The 17,500-nt window shown below is 47.0% G+C and overlaps 1 protein-coding gene across 2 annotated transcripts in view; it reads left to right on the top strand.

Moving 5' to 3' along the window:
• Positions 1 to 17,500, top strand: part of LOC147268842 (SH3 and multiple ankyrin repeat domains protein 2-like) — a 256,844-nt gene that overhangs the window by 178,233 nt on the left and 61,111 nt on the right. For both annotated transcript variants that reach the window (XM_086223330.1, XM_086223339.1), the window contains 2 exons: positions 4,910 to 4,992; positions 10,939 to 11,063. In XM_086223330.1, coding sequence (XP_086079456.1) covers positions 4,910 to 4,992; positions 10,939 to 11,063 — 208 coding nt within the window. The remainder of the gene's footprint in view (positions 1 to 4,909; positions 4,993 to 10,938; positions 11,064 to 17,500) is intronic.

Consider the following 17,500-nt stretch of genomic DNA (forward strand, 5'->3'; position numbering starts at 1 on the left):
GGTGACCTGTCCAGGGGGAAGGCTGCTGGGATAGGCTCCACCCCCACCACCCTCAACAGGAGAAGAGGGGGAACATGGAGGGATGGATGGATGGATGGATGAAAATTTGAATTGGAATGTTTGAGGTACTCTCTAAAATTGTTAAACCTAATTAATTTACATTATTTACCAAGTGTTGCAGGTGTTCAGATTTTTAAATCACGTGACAGCCCTTGTGTTAAAGGTCCTGCCCCCACCAAGCCCCTGACACGAGACAGCAGAGGAGTTAAATGAACATCATAAGTTTTACATCTATGTTCATTTGATTGGAAAAATATATTAAGAAGATTTAATGACACTGTTTGATCGACCTTCAGGCGTGTGACCTTTCTCTGCAGCGTTTCTGGCTGCAGGCCTCTCGGCTTCATCAGTTAGTGAACATGCTGGAAGGTGTGTGTTTCTCTCCTGGACGTTATGTAGGCCGTGATGAAGCTCTCTCCCTCAGCCAGAGCTGTTCTGGAGGCTGAATGTCATGTGTGTCCCCATGTGGCGTGAATCTGAGGGAAATCTCAGCTGCAAATTCAACAATGGCACTTCTCACTTTGTGCTCCTTCTGGAGACTAAGTTACTAACTAATATTTCCGTCACATATCAGAAATCGTTTTTGGGGCAGTCTTGGTCTCCAAAACACTCCCACTGCTCTTTAAAGATTGATCGTTGTTTTTAAACTGCCTGTGGGTCCCATTAAATTCTGCATGAGTAACTTCTCTGGTTCGGGTCTTCATGGACAAGAACAAGGTGCCAAAAAGCAGTTTGATCCCGACTCACACATTCACAGGAAAGCCTCACCGAGCTACGAAGGCTTCCTGATATTTTCAGGTGATGTCCTGACAAAGATGATCTGTTCATCCCTGTTTTGTAGTTGGAGACAGATATTCAACGCCACCATGCAACAACTACACCCTCTTTTAAAATCTGTTCCAAACGTGGTAGACACTTGGCCATCGGCTTTTCACAGACACGTAATATTTCCTTATGAATTTATTCATAGTGGTGAGAAATTCTGGATCCAGATCTAACTCAAACTGAACCTGGTTCTGTCCTGGTCCAGTCCTCAACCCTGGTGAAATGTTTGTGAACGTCTGGTCGACATCGGAGAGGAGGAGTTTGCCTCTTTATTTGTGTGTGGAATGCTGTCAGGTGATTGTGTCGTCGTGAGGACCTCAAGTTCTGTGGACACAGGGCTGTATTCAGCTGGTTGTCTGGTAGCTTTGATAAAAGTTGCTGTAAAATCAGATTTTTTTTTTGTGATAAGACATTTCAACCACCATCAATGGCAAGTGGCGCCGTTGAATATGTGCTCCATGTCACTGCACTGAATTCTTCATGAGCAGTTCTGTTTTTGCATCATCCTGATGGCAGAGGAGCTTGAGTCTGAGGGCACAGACCTCTGCCAAATCCAACCTATGACAAATTGCTATGTAGAAGCGGTTCCGCCCCGAGTGGTAGTTGTTGTAAGTGGTTCTTTCCTGGCCCTTGTTACACCCCTCCACCAAGGGGGGGTGAAACTGGCCTCATAGCCCTTGTGTTATACTGCAGACAGACAAACAAAAACCAAACCAACATCAGAGAGCCAATCGCAGTACATCCTTGGTGAGGGTAATAATCTGTCGGCTCGTCCTCTCCAGTTGCTTTTTTAATAACGAACATATTTATTAAATGTTATAAACATATCAAAAGAATGCTGTAATCAGCAATCAAGGACGGTAGACAGGCTCTGAACTGTGCTGTTCCAATCGCACTCCAGACTGGAGATGACATCATTGTCCTCACAGGAAGCTGTGAGGAGACGTCAACGTCATCAGAACAAAACAAACGTGCACCAAGTCGACCGCAAAAGCTAAAAAAGCTGTATTTAGTCAAATAGCCTTCGCTTCCTGTCTCCAGTGGATGTCAGGTGTCAAATTGCATCAATCTGTTAGGACAAAAGTTATGTATCATCGTGTGCATTAGTTTGCCAAACACTGAACAGTAAGACAGTCTCTCTGAGCTCTGCTCAGCTGTCCTGAAAACTCACTGGTGGACAGACTGTCCTGCCTCGCTGACAGAGGCTACTTTGAAAAGCCAGATGTGGGTTTTTTTTTTGTATATGATGCATCAGCTCTCTGCTGTCTTAGATAAAATGCTGATGATGCTCATGCCCAAGGAGTCACTGTAGTCACATGGCGCGAATGAATGCATGCAGGAGTGAGCTGCTGCAGTACCTGAAGCATCCCACTGAGACGTTGTCCGCAGTAATTGGTACCTCAGCTTCCATCCTTTCCTCCACCATCCATCAGCCATGCAGTGTAGAGCTTGATCACAGTGCCCTGAAGACAGACCCCCAAACGCAAAAGTGCATGAGGAGATAAATGTCTGGCAAGCAAACTGCCATTGCATTGCATGCAGAACATCTCTTTTCTATAAATACGCCGCCGCCGCCGCCGCCTCCCATGGTGAAGCCCAGATTGAGACGTGTGCTCTCCAGGGTAAGCAGCCACTTCATCCCATGCAGCCTGCTGAGCAGCGAGTTTCCCAACCTGCATGCTCCACTTTGTTTTGAGGAAGCAGGCTCATTCTGTTGACCCCTTGTCATCACTCGCTGAACAAGATGGCACCTTGGATAGACTGTCAGGCACTTCTCTGCATGCCGTGGTACGCTGACCTATCGAAGCTGCCACCTTGACAGATTCGGGTGATCAAGGGGTGATTACCATTGGCTGCGTGTGTGTTCCAGTGAGGGAATGTGTGTAAGGGAATGCGATGATAACCTTCCGTGTGTCAGCAGTGCGGGCCTCCTCGCTAGACAGATTGTGTTGCTAAGGGAACAGTTGCTAGGATGGCAGTCGCACCTCACCCCCTCCTCTCTCTCTCCCTCTCTCTCTCTCTCATCCCACGTGTCTATTCAGTGTAATTTTTGCACCCAGTATAAATGGGAAGATGCAGCCTTACGGCAAATGCTGCTGCCTGGAGGAGCAAACTTGGCCTTTGAGTCACACCTCTCTTGACCGTGATTTCTGCAGGAAACGGAGTGGACAGTTTTGTGCGTTTTAATCCCACGCTCGTGTAGAAAGAGGAGGAAACAAGTGGGGGGAGGGGGCTCTTAAGGAAGATGTCAGATTAGTCAACTTGCTGCTGAGTTCAACTTGAAGAACTCACATTCATTGTGGACGAATCCCTCTCAGGTAGGAGAGAGGCAGCATCTCAGGAGGGCTCCTTCCATGCACACCTGCAGCACCAACAGTGTAGCAGGGTGCAGTATTAGTGCTCACTATCATACGTCGTGAGCTCACAACCACGTTTTTCCCTCCTGCTTCACTTCTTTACGACTCCAGAAAGCAGAAAGAGCCGGCCACGTGTATTTAGCTTGACGCTAATGAAGACCGGCAGCTAACAGCAGCTGAAAACCGTCCACTCAAGTGTATCGTCCAAGTTTGATCCATTTTGGGTGAAATATCATGATAAGCACCCTGCTCTTACTGTTGCTGTTAGCTAAATGCTGGAAGTGTGAGTTATATTGAAATTCAACATTTTAAAATGTTTGAAGCTGCAGTTGCACGCTGAGCACAGAGCTCCTACATCCAAGGAGGAGAGAGCAACAGAGGGTTTCAGCTTGTCGGCGGCCGCGTTGCCGTCCTCATGGGTATTTTTGTGCACTTTAGCTTACAAAAATCAGATGGGAGGAATTACAAACAGGCAAACATGGAGTCTTAACACTTGCAAGGGCCAGGCCCCCACACCATCAAACTTGATATTCACACAGTGGCATTTGCTTTATAGTTATTTGATTTAATGAAAGTGTGTGGGGGAATGTGCTGATAAGATACAGCTGCAGTACCTGACCAGTCTACAGACGTTTTAGTCATTTGATTCTTAATATTCATGGTGATAATTAAAAATAAACCAAAATAACCAAATAAACCAAACGCAAATAAATAATACGTTCCTTAATGCACTAGTTTAGTTTTTAAACTACCAGTAACTACAAGTACTGAAACACCACTGCACTGCTTTTCCTGAACGTTTTGATCCCTGAAAGTTGACATGGAAAGTAAAAGTTCCATTTTACTGAAACTTTTTGTCTTTTTTGTTGATGTGTATTCAAGAGATTCATCTGATATTGGAAATCGTAGTGACAGAAATATCTATGACTGAAACTGTCGGGCTTGTTTATCAATCAGTCTACCTGCTTAGTCAGAGAGAGGGAGCTTAATTTAGCGTCTCCTCACACACGCTCACACGCGCACACACACCCTCCCCTCCAGTTGTGACAGCACATTGCGGAGCACAGCACACCTAGGCGTCCATCCACTCCGAGCCGGCTGCTCCCTCCCTCTCTCTCCCTTTCCCGCCGCCCCTCAACCCGGCGAGTCTCAGCCTTCCTCCCCGCCTCATCATGAACAATTAGCCGCTATCACCGCCAGCCTGATGTCGCTACTCCCTGCGGGCGCAGCAGTCCCACGCCGCCGGCTGGAGCCTCCGCAGCATCAGCGGGGGTAATCACGCTGCCGACACCGCTTCTCCGCGCAGAAAAAGCGGCTTGACAAGCTGCAGGTGCCGCGACGGCAGGAGCTCTGCGGGGAGGGAGGCGCGTCTCTGTCGCCGTCGTCTCCTTCTTTCCCTCTTCGGCTTGTCTCTCTCTGGACATGCTGTCACCGAGCTGCCGGGGCCGCTGTCATACCGTTTGATAGACACAGAGCCCGGCGAGAGGAGGAGGAGGAGGGACAGACAGCGGTGGTGGGGTGGGCTGGGGTGGGGTCGGGGTTGCCCTGCCCTGGCCGGACTAGCTCTCCTCCAGCAGCATGAACCTCCACTCGGGCAGGGCGTCCGTGGCCATGCTACGGATGATGGGCTGTGCTAACGGGCGCTCTGCTCGGCATCTTCTCCACAGTGACTGCGTGGTGGATGAGAAGACAGTGGTGCTCCAGAAAAAGGAAAACGAAGGATTTGGCTTCGTCCTCCGAGGAGCAAAAGGTAGGAAGGCTGATTTGAATTTTGCTGTGATTTACTGTCTGTCTGTCTGTCCTCCTCGAGTTAGCGTCTGACTGCCCAGCAAAGATTGACAGGTGAGAATGGAACATGGCGCAATGTTGTCTTGTGCACAAGCATTTCCACCCATCTCAGGTCTGTTTGGGGGCTGTGATTCCACCCACTCACCCACCCCCAACAAACAGCCCTGTGCAAAAACATGCAAATAAGTTCTGAGACATTTAAGGCAACTTTATTGTGACCCCCCCTGGAGTGATGGCATGTGTTGTCATGGATGCAGCTGACGATGTTCCCTCCTTGTTCCAGTCTCAGCAAATCTCCCCCGGTTACAGTCGGGAGCAAAAGCAGGGATGATTTCTGAAGAGCAGAAAGGCTTCTTGGTCTATGTTTAGCGCGTATCTGCGTGGCAGTGATCAGCATCAGCTCTCCCCCCAGCACCACCAATGGTCGCTGGGGTGGACAAGTGGCCTATCCAGGCTGCTTGATATTTCACCAAGCCTGAGATTGGCTCTAAAAATAGTCAGTTAGAACTGCTGTATTGGTTTCTATGACGATTCTCGGTGTGTCATAATCCACGTTGCATTCCACAACCATGCAGGGCTATTCGATTGGTCTACGCTGTGGTTACTGTCGAGAGGTAAATTTAGTATAGTCATGTTCCCGTTTTTTAAGACATGGGGGGGGGGCAGAGATGGAGGGAGGGAGGGAGAGGAAAGAGGGATTTGACTTGAAAAACAAGAGGAATGTTCTAGCCATTCTGACACACACTGCTATCACCCCGGGGAACTGACCCAGCCGAGCTTATCCTGCACTGGGGTGAACACACACACACACACACACACACACACACACACACACACACTGATGCTGGAGCTGTCACAGAGGCTTACATCCTCTTTTGCTCTCTGCGATTCTGCTGTTTTTTGCTCCCTGCCCATCCTGCTGCCTCTCTCCTTCTCTGTGTCTCCTGCAAATACCTAAAGAAACACACTCACCACAATCATGTAAATACCCTCATGAAATCCTCATCAGACTGTGTCTTCCAGTCGGAGGATGAGTTATCGGAAGTGTCACTTGTCACCACTGGTTTCTCCCAGCCACGTTATTTTTTAACCTTCCCGGGAGCGGGTGGGGGGTGCAGCTGTATGTGGGGCAGAACGGAGCTCTCCAGTCTTGATGGAGCTGAAAACAACACAAAAGAAGCAAATGAATGCACGTCTTGCCCAGTGTTGTGTGCATGCACTTGTGTCATGAGTGTAGCTTGGTGGGTCCGCCTCCCTCCACGGACACTTGAGGCTGCACCTTCTCATCAGTGGCAATTAGGGATTTAGTGTCTTGCTCAAGGACACTTTGACACAGGAATCCAATCATCAACCCTTGGGTTATTAGTGAGGCTTTCTACCTCCTGACCCCCCCCCCCTTTACTTTGATTACCTTACAGTTGGAATATGAAGGTTGTTCTACCATCACACTTCTCAAGTTTATATTTAGAGACATTTGTAGCCCAGAAAGTCAAACTGTGTCCTGCGAGCAAGAGGATGCAGACTGAAACAAGCAGACATTTCAGGGCAGTGAACCCTGGAGGCTGGACTTTATTCAGTCAAAGCTGTTTTTTGCTGCTGCAAAATTAAAAAATGGATACATTTCAGGAGTTGGGCTGATTTTGTGAAAACGTCAGAATTTCAGATGATGCCGAATACAGAAACTGTCTATGAGGACCATTGGCCAACTGGCAGGGAAATGTTTGAACCAAAACAGCAATGTTCCAGTAGATATGTCACGATAGCATCAAACTAAAGTGCTTCAGCGATGGAGATGGTGTGATCAGATGGAGGAGCTCCAGTCAGACCGTGTTCAGGCTCGCACCTGTAGGGAGCAGACACACCTGCTCCATGAACAGTTCTGGTGTAGCCAGGGGCGTGTAGGGCAGAGCCCCTGTTACATCAGCCCCACAGACGCAGAGCGCACTTCAGAGAGGTGCTCTGCACTTGCTAACGCTCCCCAAGGGCCCTTTTTACTTGTGAAAGCAGCTGAAATCACAGCACAGCCAGACGTTCAGTTTTGTTTGGCGACGTCATGGCGATTAAATCCCAAGTTTTAGTAGCTTGGAGTGGTAGCACAGCTAACAGGTACTGGTTAACATTTAGCGTTGAGTTGTGATTCATCATTTCATTTCATGATGTCACATGTTCCAGTGTCTCAGAGCAGAAGCAGAGAAACATGATAAATGTATGGCTGAGAGCAGCTTCACTGTGCTCTTGAGAGTCTGATTGGATGCAGTAATGTTGTCCGTTTGAGGACAGACGGTCGGCGGCGCGGCGTATCTTAGCTGATGCCGCTGTTTTTTTCAGCTCACATCACCGTCCGTATTTTAAACGTTGCTGCCTTGTCACTTTTCTTTGAGATGAAGTCTGACTTGCCTCATTGTGTTGTCACCCCATTAAACACATCAACTTGCTAGTAAACAAACACAGCAGCTGGGGGCGGCCATCTTGCCCCTCCTGTCCCCACAAAGGGTGATGCTTTCCCTTGCATGGCAGCTGGAGTCGTCTCTGCAGGTTCCTCCTGCAAACAGGCCTCCTTCATACCACATGACATGCCACAAAGGATTTACCTGCGCTGCACTATCAACACGTGGCACCGGCAAAAGTAAAAGAAAACAAAAGCATTGGGACAAGTCACAAATGTCACATAATTCTTTAGTTTATTTATTATTTCAATGACTACTCACAGATTAAACGATCTCGGTACATCCTTTTCCCCGTCAGGACTCGTCACACCATCTGCACCTGAGAGGTGCAGTGGTGCGAGCCGCTTCCACCAACAACGAGATCAGTGTGATTCTGCAGCAAGCTTGACACAAATGTGAACCGCCAACCTCATGGTGGATTCAGGTGCACCTCTGTAACTCTGAACTCTGAAGCACCGGTGTGTTACTCCACACTGCCTTCATTAAACCTTGTAAACTCAGAAGTCTGTTCTCAAGTCAGGAGGTCGTGAAAATGATCAAGTTCATATTTGATCTTCTTTTCATTTGGGGAAACAACAGTACATCCGTCATCACTCTTCTTCATCAGCAGCATTTTTAATGATCACTCCAAGGCAAAAATGTGATAGAATAATCAATTAGATCAATCACAATGTGATAAAATAATCAATTAGATCAATCACAATGTGATCAGCTGTTATCAGGATTGTTAGCCTGTTTTAAACTCACTGTTGTAACTAGAAACCACACATTATTTGCTAACGATCTGCTTGGACCACTGCTGTTCTCACCACCGTCGTGTTATCCTGCTTCTATGATGGGAGACACAAAGGCGCTGTCTGTGTTCTGCCCTACTCTGGTCAAAGAACAATGGCAGCTCTAATTCCTTTGTCAACCAGACTTTGACTGTTGAGCAAAGAAATTAATTTTGAGCCTGGTCCTGAAAATAAGACGGAAACTATGAGTATGCAGAGTGAGTTCCATGCATTCACTGTGAACCAGTGTCCACCCCCATAAACAGCCTCAGCTCTCTAAAATAGATGAGAGCAAGGCTCGTTCTTGCCTCTGCAACGTCCTCTGATAGCAGCAACGCTGTTCCTGGATGTGTTTATCCACACACAGCGTTTGTGTATCAGGCCCCCGGTCACTTTACCTGCACTGCTCCTCGTCAAATAATCTCCACAGACACACACAGCTTTTATTGTGGACAGACGTCAAGTATGGAATATGGAATCCTGTCACGATGACAGCCGGCCTTCAAACACAGATAAACATTCGCTGTGCTCAAATGAATGTATTTGCTAAATTACTCTCATTTTTGTAACTTTTCAGTTTCTCTGTCCATTCATAGCTTTGCTCTGCTGGCTCTTTTCCTTGATCGAGTGATTGTTACTCAAAGAGAGATCAGCTCTTCGCCAAATGAAGTCCGCTGTTACAACTCATCCTGCAAAGCCCGGCGGCGAACAGCCATCCATCCGATGCGTGATGTCAATCTAAACACACACAATTACCATTTGACGGGAAGACAAACGATCCCTCCTGGTCGAGGGGTTCGAATGACACACTTCCTTCCAACTGACACGTCCATCTGCTTAAAAATGATTAATAAAGCATTGCTACTTTTATTTTGAGGGAAAAATCACTGCACTGTAAAGGATCTGGGGGGGGTAACTGACCCAGGATCAGATAGAGCCAAAAGTAACGAATAGATTGAGTTTCCTCATAAACTGCTTGAGTTTGAGGAAGCGATGACTCACAACTAAAACTTAAAAAAGTCACTTCAGGTTCAGTCGGGACTGGCTGCCCCCGTCGGTGGTCAGCAGCTGGTCAGGAATTAACTGTGTTGGCAGAGGAACGCACACACTTCCACACGCACACAATCATAAGATGGTTATTCCCATTGCGAACCACTGAGTTGATTTACCGTATTAAGACAGTGTCACAGTTTTTGAATGACTGTATGTTTCACTCGTCGTTCAAAGGCTGAACAGTCGATGCTGAATGTCACCAAGATGAACGGGGCGCTGTGGTTGGCCTCAAGGAGCATTTTACCTCCCTTGGTGGCTGTTTGGCCTGATTTATGTGCACAATAACTCCTGTTGCACTTATGAGAGATTTTGTAATTCCAATATCTGATCACTCATTATTTCAGGGACATTGGTTATTGGTTTTAAAAGACGATAATGGAGTTTTGCTGGGGTGTATGCGCCTACTAAGCCTGTTCCCTGCCATCTTGACAACATGATTTGTGGGTCAGGACCTCTCTCCCAGCACCACGCTGCTGCCTGTCGAGTAGCAACCCATCTAGGCTGAACAACACAGAATAAGTTCATCTAAACAGCGTACGGCCTCGTGCAGTACGTGCGGTGTGTAGCAGGAGGTGAGATAAAGACAGAATGTTACCATGGCATCCTAAATGTGCTGTGATGCTGCAGAGATATTCCATATTCCTCTGGAAATATCTTCATCGGGCACCAATCCCTGCAAATATCAGACCGATATTGCATTGTGGGTAATGACACAGGGTTGATAATTCCCCAGGTCGCGTGCTGCAGGGACGATGTATTTTTGTCAACCAACCTGGGAGTTTGCATCACCACGTGTTCCCTCTCCCAAAAGCCAAGAGGATTTTGGACTCTTGCTGAAAATATCCTCCAGGGCAGACTGAAGTTGATGAGACCAGTTTTGTTTGTTCATGAGTCAGCTTCACTTTAGTAATTTCAGGAGTGTTCATACAATCACCAGAAGTACCAACACTGTTCCACAAACCCGACTACTGCAGACACATGAGACCAACATCACCAACCAACGTGATCAGCTGATGATCAGCTGATGATCAGCGGTTCCAAGCCAGCCCCCTTCAGCTGGCAACCATTGCCTCCTCCCTTGCGCTCCATCAGCAAAGAGGCATCGATGGCGCCTTATTTGAGCTGCTTCAGTCGGCTCTTTCTGCTCCGTCTGTGTGCCACCTGTCACCATCTCCACCCAAACTGCTCCTTTACCCTCTGCATCTGACTTCAGTGTCTTGGTGTTGTCTTTTTGTTGCTCTTGTGTTTTCAGCATGATGCCATTTACTGTCTGCAACGACTTCTGCACTCTCATGTAGCTACATGTTAGCAACCGCTATTTGTAAGACACTTAAATGCTTTTCATGGTGTTAACTGACAAGTGTAAGCAAAACACGATGACTCGTCATGAGGCAACCGGACGTTCAGTAATGTGAACTTGTGTCTGGGTTTCAGGACTCATTCCTTCGTCCCTCTATTATGAATCCGATTGCTCTGTCACTCAAAGTAATTCTAGTTACACTTTTTCCACGTTGTTAAGTTGTAATCTAAACAAAGAGTTGCTTTCACATGTGAACAGTCAGAGCGCTGAACTGACTTGTCGCACTGACACGTTGTAGTCGTCTAACATTCCCACCTCTGTCCTTGTGGCTGCAGCGGACACACCCATCGAGGAGTTCACTCCCACTCCAGCCTTCCCTGCGCTGCAGTATCTGGAGTCGGTGGACGAGGGAGGAGTGGCATGGCAGGCGGGGCTCAGGACGGGGGACTTCCTCATCGAGGTGAGAGGCGCTTCATTTATTACTGTTTTCATTAAGAGTTGAGGGTTATTCTCTTTTCCTTGTGTAGCCGAGGCTGAATGAGCCCGGTCCGGTGGCGTCTCACTGCTGAGGATAACTAGTGAAGCCTTTGGTGTCTCGCTGCACTTCTTGTTGTTGGATGTGATGGTTTGCACCAATGCTCTGTTGGTTATTTGAGGCTAATTTTACACTACTTCAAGCCACTCTTAATAGCAGGTGTGAAATTATACAATAGACAAACTAGCTCTAGCAAGCATGGTGCCTTCACTTGTGTCTGGGTGCAAATGCATGCATCAGTTGGCAGAACAGCATATTCTTGAGGTATTTCGTCCTCTCTCACATGCCAGTTTGTCAGAAGGAGAGCTTGTCATTATACTGTAGTGTGTTTCAACACAGCCTGCACGTAGAGGAAACAATCACAGCAGCCGCTTAAGTGTAAAATCAACTGTTTGCAAGCTGTTCAAGACAGCAACAACTTTGATTGGGATGGTGAGTCATGGATTGGAGCGTGTTGTGCTAGCTAGAACTCACTTGAGAAGCAGGGTCAGAGCAGAGTCCCTCCTTCCACGGGCCGGATGAGAGCTTTGGTTCGGATTCGTCTCCACTCTCAGGCTTCAGCAGCACTGCAGCGCTTTAGCAGCAGCAGGCTTCACCAAACACAGGTTTTCAGCACCTGCTACTGTCTTCGTTGGGCTTGCACTGACACATGAGTGTGTGGATGTTTTAGGTGTCTCATTTATTGGAAGTGTGCCATTAATTACAATACATATGGACAATTTAATTCAAGGCTGTTAAACTTTATTGTTCAGAGAGCGACGCTGTCAGGAAACTAAGGGGCTGGACATTTTCCACAGCTATTATTCTCTTTAAGTATGTACACTCAACACTAAGCACCAGCACGTGAACTTTTAAGAACTTTCATTTCATTACACCAATAGATGCATCATAAAAAATGAAAACAGTAAAATAAAAAGGTTTTATCCTAATTAGGCCAAGTGCTTGATTAATTTCATTTTCTTGCCACTACAAGCTGTGACGTGATTTCAAAAGTCATCACTTCTCAATACTCCTCGCCATCAACCGCCTGTCATTTTAAAGTACTATTACTGTAGTACAAAATGTCAAAAAGTCACAAAACAATACAATTTTTAAAAAACATGACCTTAGAATGGGAGGAGGTGTGAAGGAGTGAGTCTGTCCTCTCTGATGTCCATCATCATGCTGTCAATCACCAGCCACGGTGCAGGAGGATGTGAAACTGATCGGTGGACATTACTCACGTGCGCTCTGTTGGGTTGGACCGACTTGCGTGATATTTTTGGGGGGTTTTGAAGTGAGATGGATCGTCATTGTTCATTTCTGGGAGCTGCTTTAATGTAGGAGTGGGGGGGGGGGGAGTGACCAGCCAGCTGAGTGGTGATTGGCGGGCTGGGGCTGGCCCACGAGCCGGCAGTTGACCAGGCTTGCTTGAATTGATAGAATCTGATTTTGAATATTGTTGGCCTGGTTATACTGGTGTCCCATCAAGCTACTTTACAGTCCATCCATCCCTCCATGTTCTCCATGTTCTCCCTCTTATCCTGTTCAGGGTGGTGGGGGTGGAGCCTATCCCAGCAGCCTTCCCCCTGGACAGGTCACCAGTCCATGGCAGGGCCAACACATAGAGACAGACAACCATTGGCTCTCCCAGCCACGCCTACGGTCAATTTAGAGTCTGGATTAACCTGGTCCCTCTTGATGTCTTTGGACCGTGGAGGAAGCTGGAGTACCAGAGAGAACCCAGCAGGAACAGGGAGAACATGGAGACTCACCCAGAAAGACCCCGTGCTGCAGCCGGGGCTCCACCCACAACCTTCTTGCTGGGGGGCCACCCTGAGGACCCCTGCTCCACCGGGACGCCCTACTTTATTGTTGACTATTCCAATTCAAAGCAGTGCAGCAGCCTATTGGATAATGAGTTTTAAGGAATTGTGTGTTTTCTGTAGTGGCTTTACTGCAACACGACTGGTTTGGTTAGAAACGAACGCCCTGCTGTCATGAGCGTGTCAGGTCTCTTCATTAGTTTAGGTTGAACCTCCTGAGTTTCAGCACTTTTTTGCTGTGAATGTTGAGCTCAACTCTCGTTCTATAAATGTAAAGACTGTTTTGGAGAGAGGTATATTTGACTGCATTGCTAGCGTTCCCTGCAGCTAAGCTAACTAGCAGTCAGACATCTAGTGGAGGTCTGCAGCTTTGTAATGCACACAGAGGAGAGAAGGGTCTCTGTCTGCTGGTCTGACACTACAAATGATGGACGATCAGCATATTTGCCAAAAATTTGACCTCCATCACGTCAGGGCTTTGAGCGTAAACTGTACCTGGAAACAGGACTTGTGTGAAGTCCCAGTTAGCCTGGTTCTCATTCCATGACGTGCCACTGAGATGGAAAATGAAGACGACGTAAGGCTTTAAAGACACTTCGAAGGGATTCTTATTTGTTCCTCAGGTCCCAGATGTGAGGCGGCAGGTCAGTGGCTGGCTGCAGGGTCACAGCGGCCTGCATGCTGATGCCATTGGAAGTTGGGGAAAGACATTAGGAGAGGAAAATGGAGACAAAGAACATAACTTGAACCCAAAGACAAGTCTGTCCTGGATCAATTAGGGACCAAGAACTAGTCAAACTGTGCTCTTTTAATGAGGGAAAGGTCAGTGCAACCGGATAATTAGTGCGTGCAACCTGATGTGATGCTATAGTCCGGTGGTAATGATGATGAAGATGATGATGATGAAGATGATGATGATGATGATAATGCAATGTGGATGTCCCCATAGAGCTCAAGTCCACTGGAGTTTTTCGTGTTTCGGGAGTGCTCCATCATTTCGACTCTCTGGACATGTGACTGTCTCAGGCAGCAGTGCCATGTCTTCAGTTATGGTGTCACTCGCTGTGTTGCTGATGATGATGACGGACGCTACGTCCTGCTGTCCCCGGTGTCTGCTTGCTGGTGGAGCGCTGCAGCTGCGTGTCCACATGGTGCATGGTGGTTGCTTCAGATGGGTTCCTCTTCCACTGCTTCCTTGTTCCTCCTCTTCCTCCGCCATGGTGTCTGACTGTTCTAAAAATTTCACGACTCTGGGCAAGCTCTCCATGACCAGGGCCTGTTTTTCTCTTCCTTTTTGGAAATCTCTTTCTTTCGCTATGTCCTGTTTGGTGTTTGCTGGTAAATGTGACTCAGCGCATTGTGCATGTTAGAGTCAAAGGTGAATGAGGTGGATTCGCACACACACACACACACACATTCATCCATCCTCATGTATTATCAGTTGTTCGGAGTGAAAAGCAAGGAAAATTATTCAGATAAAGATAGTAAGAAAATTAATGAGCACCCGTCGGCACACAAGACCTACTTAGGCCATATGGTAAAACCGTGGATGCTCAGAGGCTCAGGGAGAGCCTGCGATCACAGAGAGCAGAGCAGACATTCATGGAGCTGCACACGCATTCAAAAAATCTTGGAAATCGGTGTGTGAAAATGAACAGAGCTCTGGATTAAGATTAAGTTTCTTTCTCACCTCCTGGCCAGTCACTGCAGAACATGTGTCAGACATTCTGTCCTGAATGTTCCAGGAAGCCAGTTTGGAATGGCTGCCCAGCCACCTGACTAACGTCCTTATGGAGTTCCTTGAGACCTCAACTGAAGCTGGAAACACAGAAATGAGAATATTGTCATTCATATTGTAATTGACTGTAGCTCCTGTGCAGTTTCTTCCACTCTGATCCAGTCTTTCACACTGCACCATATATTTTGTCTCACTGCCTGGTGAAATCAGTAGCAACACCTGATCTTTCTTTGCCTCCCCTTTTCACTCTCGTGAGGTTGCTAGTAAGTTTGTTTTCATCTGAACCACTTGAACTAATCTTTAGTGGTGTTGTGTGTTTTGTTGATGTAAGCCAGGTCATTCACTGCAGTGTTTCAAATTCATTATGCATGGCGCGAGTATTGGAGGAAATGTCATGTGCTGAATACTATTATAGGAGTCTCAGTGGCTGCTGTAACCATGCATAATGATATCACAGCTGCTGGGGGAAAAACACAGTCAGAGAAAAGCGCATTGTCTATTTTCAGCTTGCACTTTTTTCTCTTCTTATGACTCCATGACAACTGTGTGTCTGTAAGCAGCAGCACTGCGACGGGAATGGGTTTATTTTGTGTTTCTGCTAAATGGAGCATCAAATGAGGAGACCGAACTTTATCCGCGTCTGCAGCTTCCCCTCCACATCAGTTCAGCTCGCTCAGTGTTTATCTTTCATATTTCTAATTCTTGGTGACCCCTTTAATCATCCCATCAGTCTCCCTCGGGGTGACGTCAGAACTGCCGATGCATCACTGCAACATTTTCACTAAATTTATAGAACGCCGTGAAAACGTTCACAGCTGGGCAGCCTCTAGCGAGTCAGTGGAGCAGCTCGTGTCCTTTAATGACTACGACTATCCCTCAACTTTGAACTTGTACTGTAGCTGCCTTTGAGTCGGTGTACTAAGTTCTTCCTGGGAGTGAAGCTGACTCAAATAGCATGATCCACTTCTCAAAAACCCAGCAGAGCTTTGGCCCCGTATTGGAAAACCTCATGGATTTCAAACACATGACCCATGTAGGAAACATGTTACCATATGTTGCAACATGTGCAGCGGCATTGCACATGCCAAATTCATGCATTTTGTTTTTCAGTAAAGAGTCGCATGGGCTCCCGCTGAGCCTTGTTCATCATCATGCCAGAACAATGAGCGGTGTAATGAGTCCTAGAAGCCACAAGTGTGTCAGCATTGTTCAAGTCAATGGGATTATCACAGGGTTTTTGGTCAAATGCCCAAAATAAGATCCATGCTGTTTTGTTCTCAATGACAAAATAGCACAGATACATCAGTAAAAATACCACAGGAGTGAAGGTCCAGGTGAGGACGGGAAACATGGTCTCACTGAAAACAGAGGAAGTGGCTGGCCAGCTGCGGCGAGCTGGGTTCTGCTTGTTCGTAGCGCAGTGTCGTTAGCTTTGTACTTCTAATTATTGAAGTGAAGTAAAAGTGGTGTTAGGCTGTGAGAAGCATCTTGCTGGACTAAACAAGTCTCAGGAACATTTGTGCATTAAGTCAAATCCCAAAGTAAAAGTGTTTGTTTGAGGGGACCCATGGTGACGCTGATATCCAGGATGGCCCACAAAAAACCCAATGCCTGCAGAACTCCATCCTCCTGAAGACCATGTCAGTGGCTTTGAGCATGACACTGAATTGTTCTTGCATGGCAGCCTCCACCGTCAGTGTGTGTGCGTGTGTGTGTTCTTGTACTTGCAACATATTGAGGACTAGAATACTTTTTTAAGACTTGGTTTTAGGGTCAAGGTTAGGGTCAGGGTGTGATGGTCAGGGGGAGGGGCTAGGGAATGTATTACGTCAATGAAAGTCCTCACAAAGATATTAGTACAAGGGTGTGTGTGTGTGTGTGTGTGTGTGTGTGTGTGTGTGTGTGTGTGTGTGTGTGTGTGTGTGAATAAGGGAATATTGTAAAATGCTCAAGTACCACTCAGGTACAGAGGCTCTATGTACATGGTTAGGGTCTCAATTTCTACTGTAAAAATAAACCACGAAAAAAGTGGTTTTTATTTTGCGCCACTCCCCCTTCTGAAGAACATCTGTGTGCCTGCCACTGTGATGGCGGTGCCTGGCCTGTCCTTCCTCCGTCCTCCTTCCTGTTAAGATGAATCTAAAGTAAACATATGATGGGGTGTTCTTTCTTTCAGCAGCACCTGTGTGGATGATGCCACCAAGCAGCATGCAGGAAAATGTGCGGTGACTAACACAAGTTGCTCAAACCTTTTCCCTTCGAGGGCTAGACTGAAACATAATGATGGGCTGCAGGCCAAAGGCAGACTCCTGTTGTGTTGTCAGATTGCCTGTTGTGTTGGTGCCGCTGTCTCTGCCGCCTTGTTTTTGTTGTATCACTTTGATATCCGGCACAATTCACTCTTCTGCCTGATCAAATAATGACAAAAGATCATAAATGGAGACCTTACATACTCAGAAAAAAATAGAAAACTGCTTTAACAGGAATTTGCAGTATAAGTTTGTTACGTGCCCTGTGACGGATTTGTGACGCGTCCAGGGTGAGCTCCACCCTCGCCTAATGTCAGCTTGGATAGACTCCAGCCCCCCTGCGATGCTTGATGGATAAGGGGTATAGAAAATGGATGGATGGATTTTCTGTTATATGTTAATATTATTATAACATCTGGCAGGGCTATGGGCAGTCCTGCATACTCGTCAGTGGGGCTGAGCAGTTTTATCGATTCTGCGATATTTATCGATATTTTGTTTCCCCAGAGAATATTGATTTTTCAGCCGTGAGTATCGATACATTGAGCCCCATTCAAAGCCCCCGTGTCC

This window comes from Aulostomus chinensis, chromosome 2 (assembly GCF_037954235.1).
Source record: "Aulostomus chinensis isolate RoL2024-O1b breed Wild chromosome 2, RoL_Achi_v1.0, whole genome shotgun sequence".
NCBI lineage: Eukaryota > Metazoa > Chordata > Actinopteri > Syngnathiformes > Aulostomidae > Aulostomus > Aulostomus chinensis.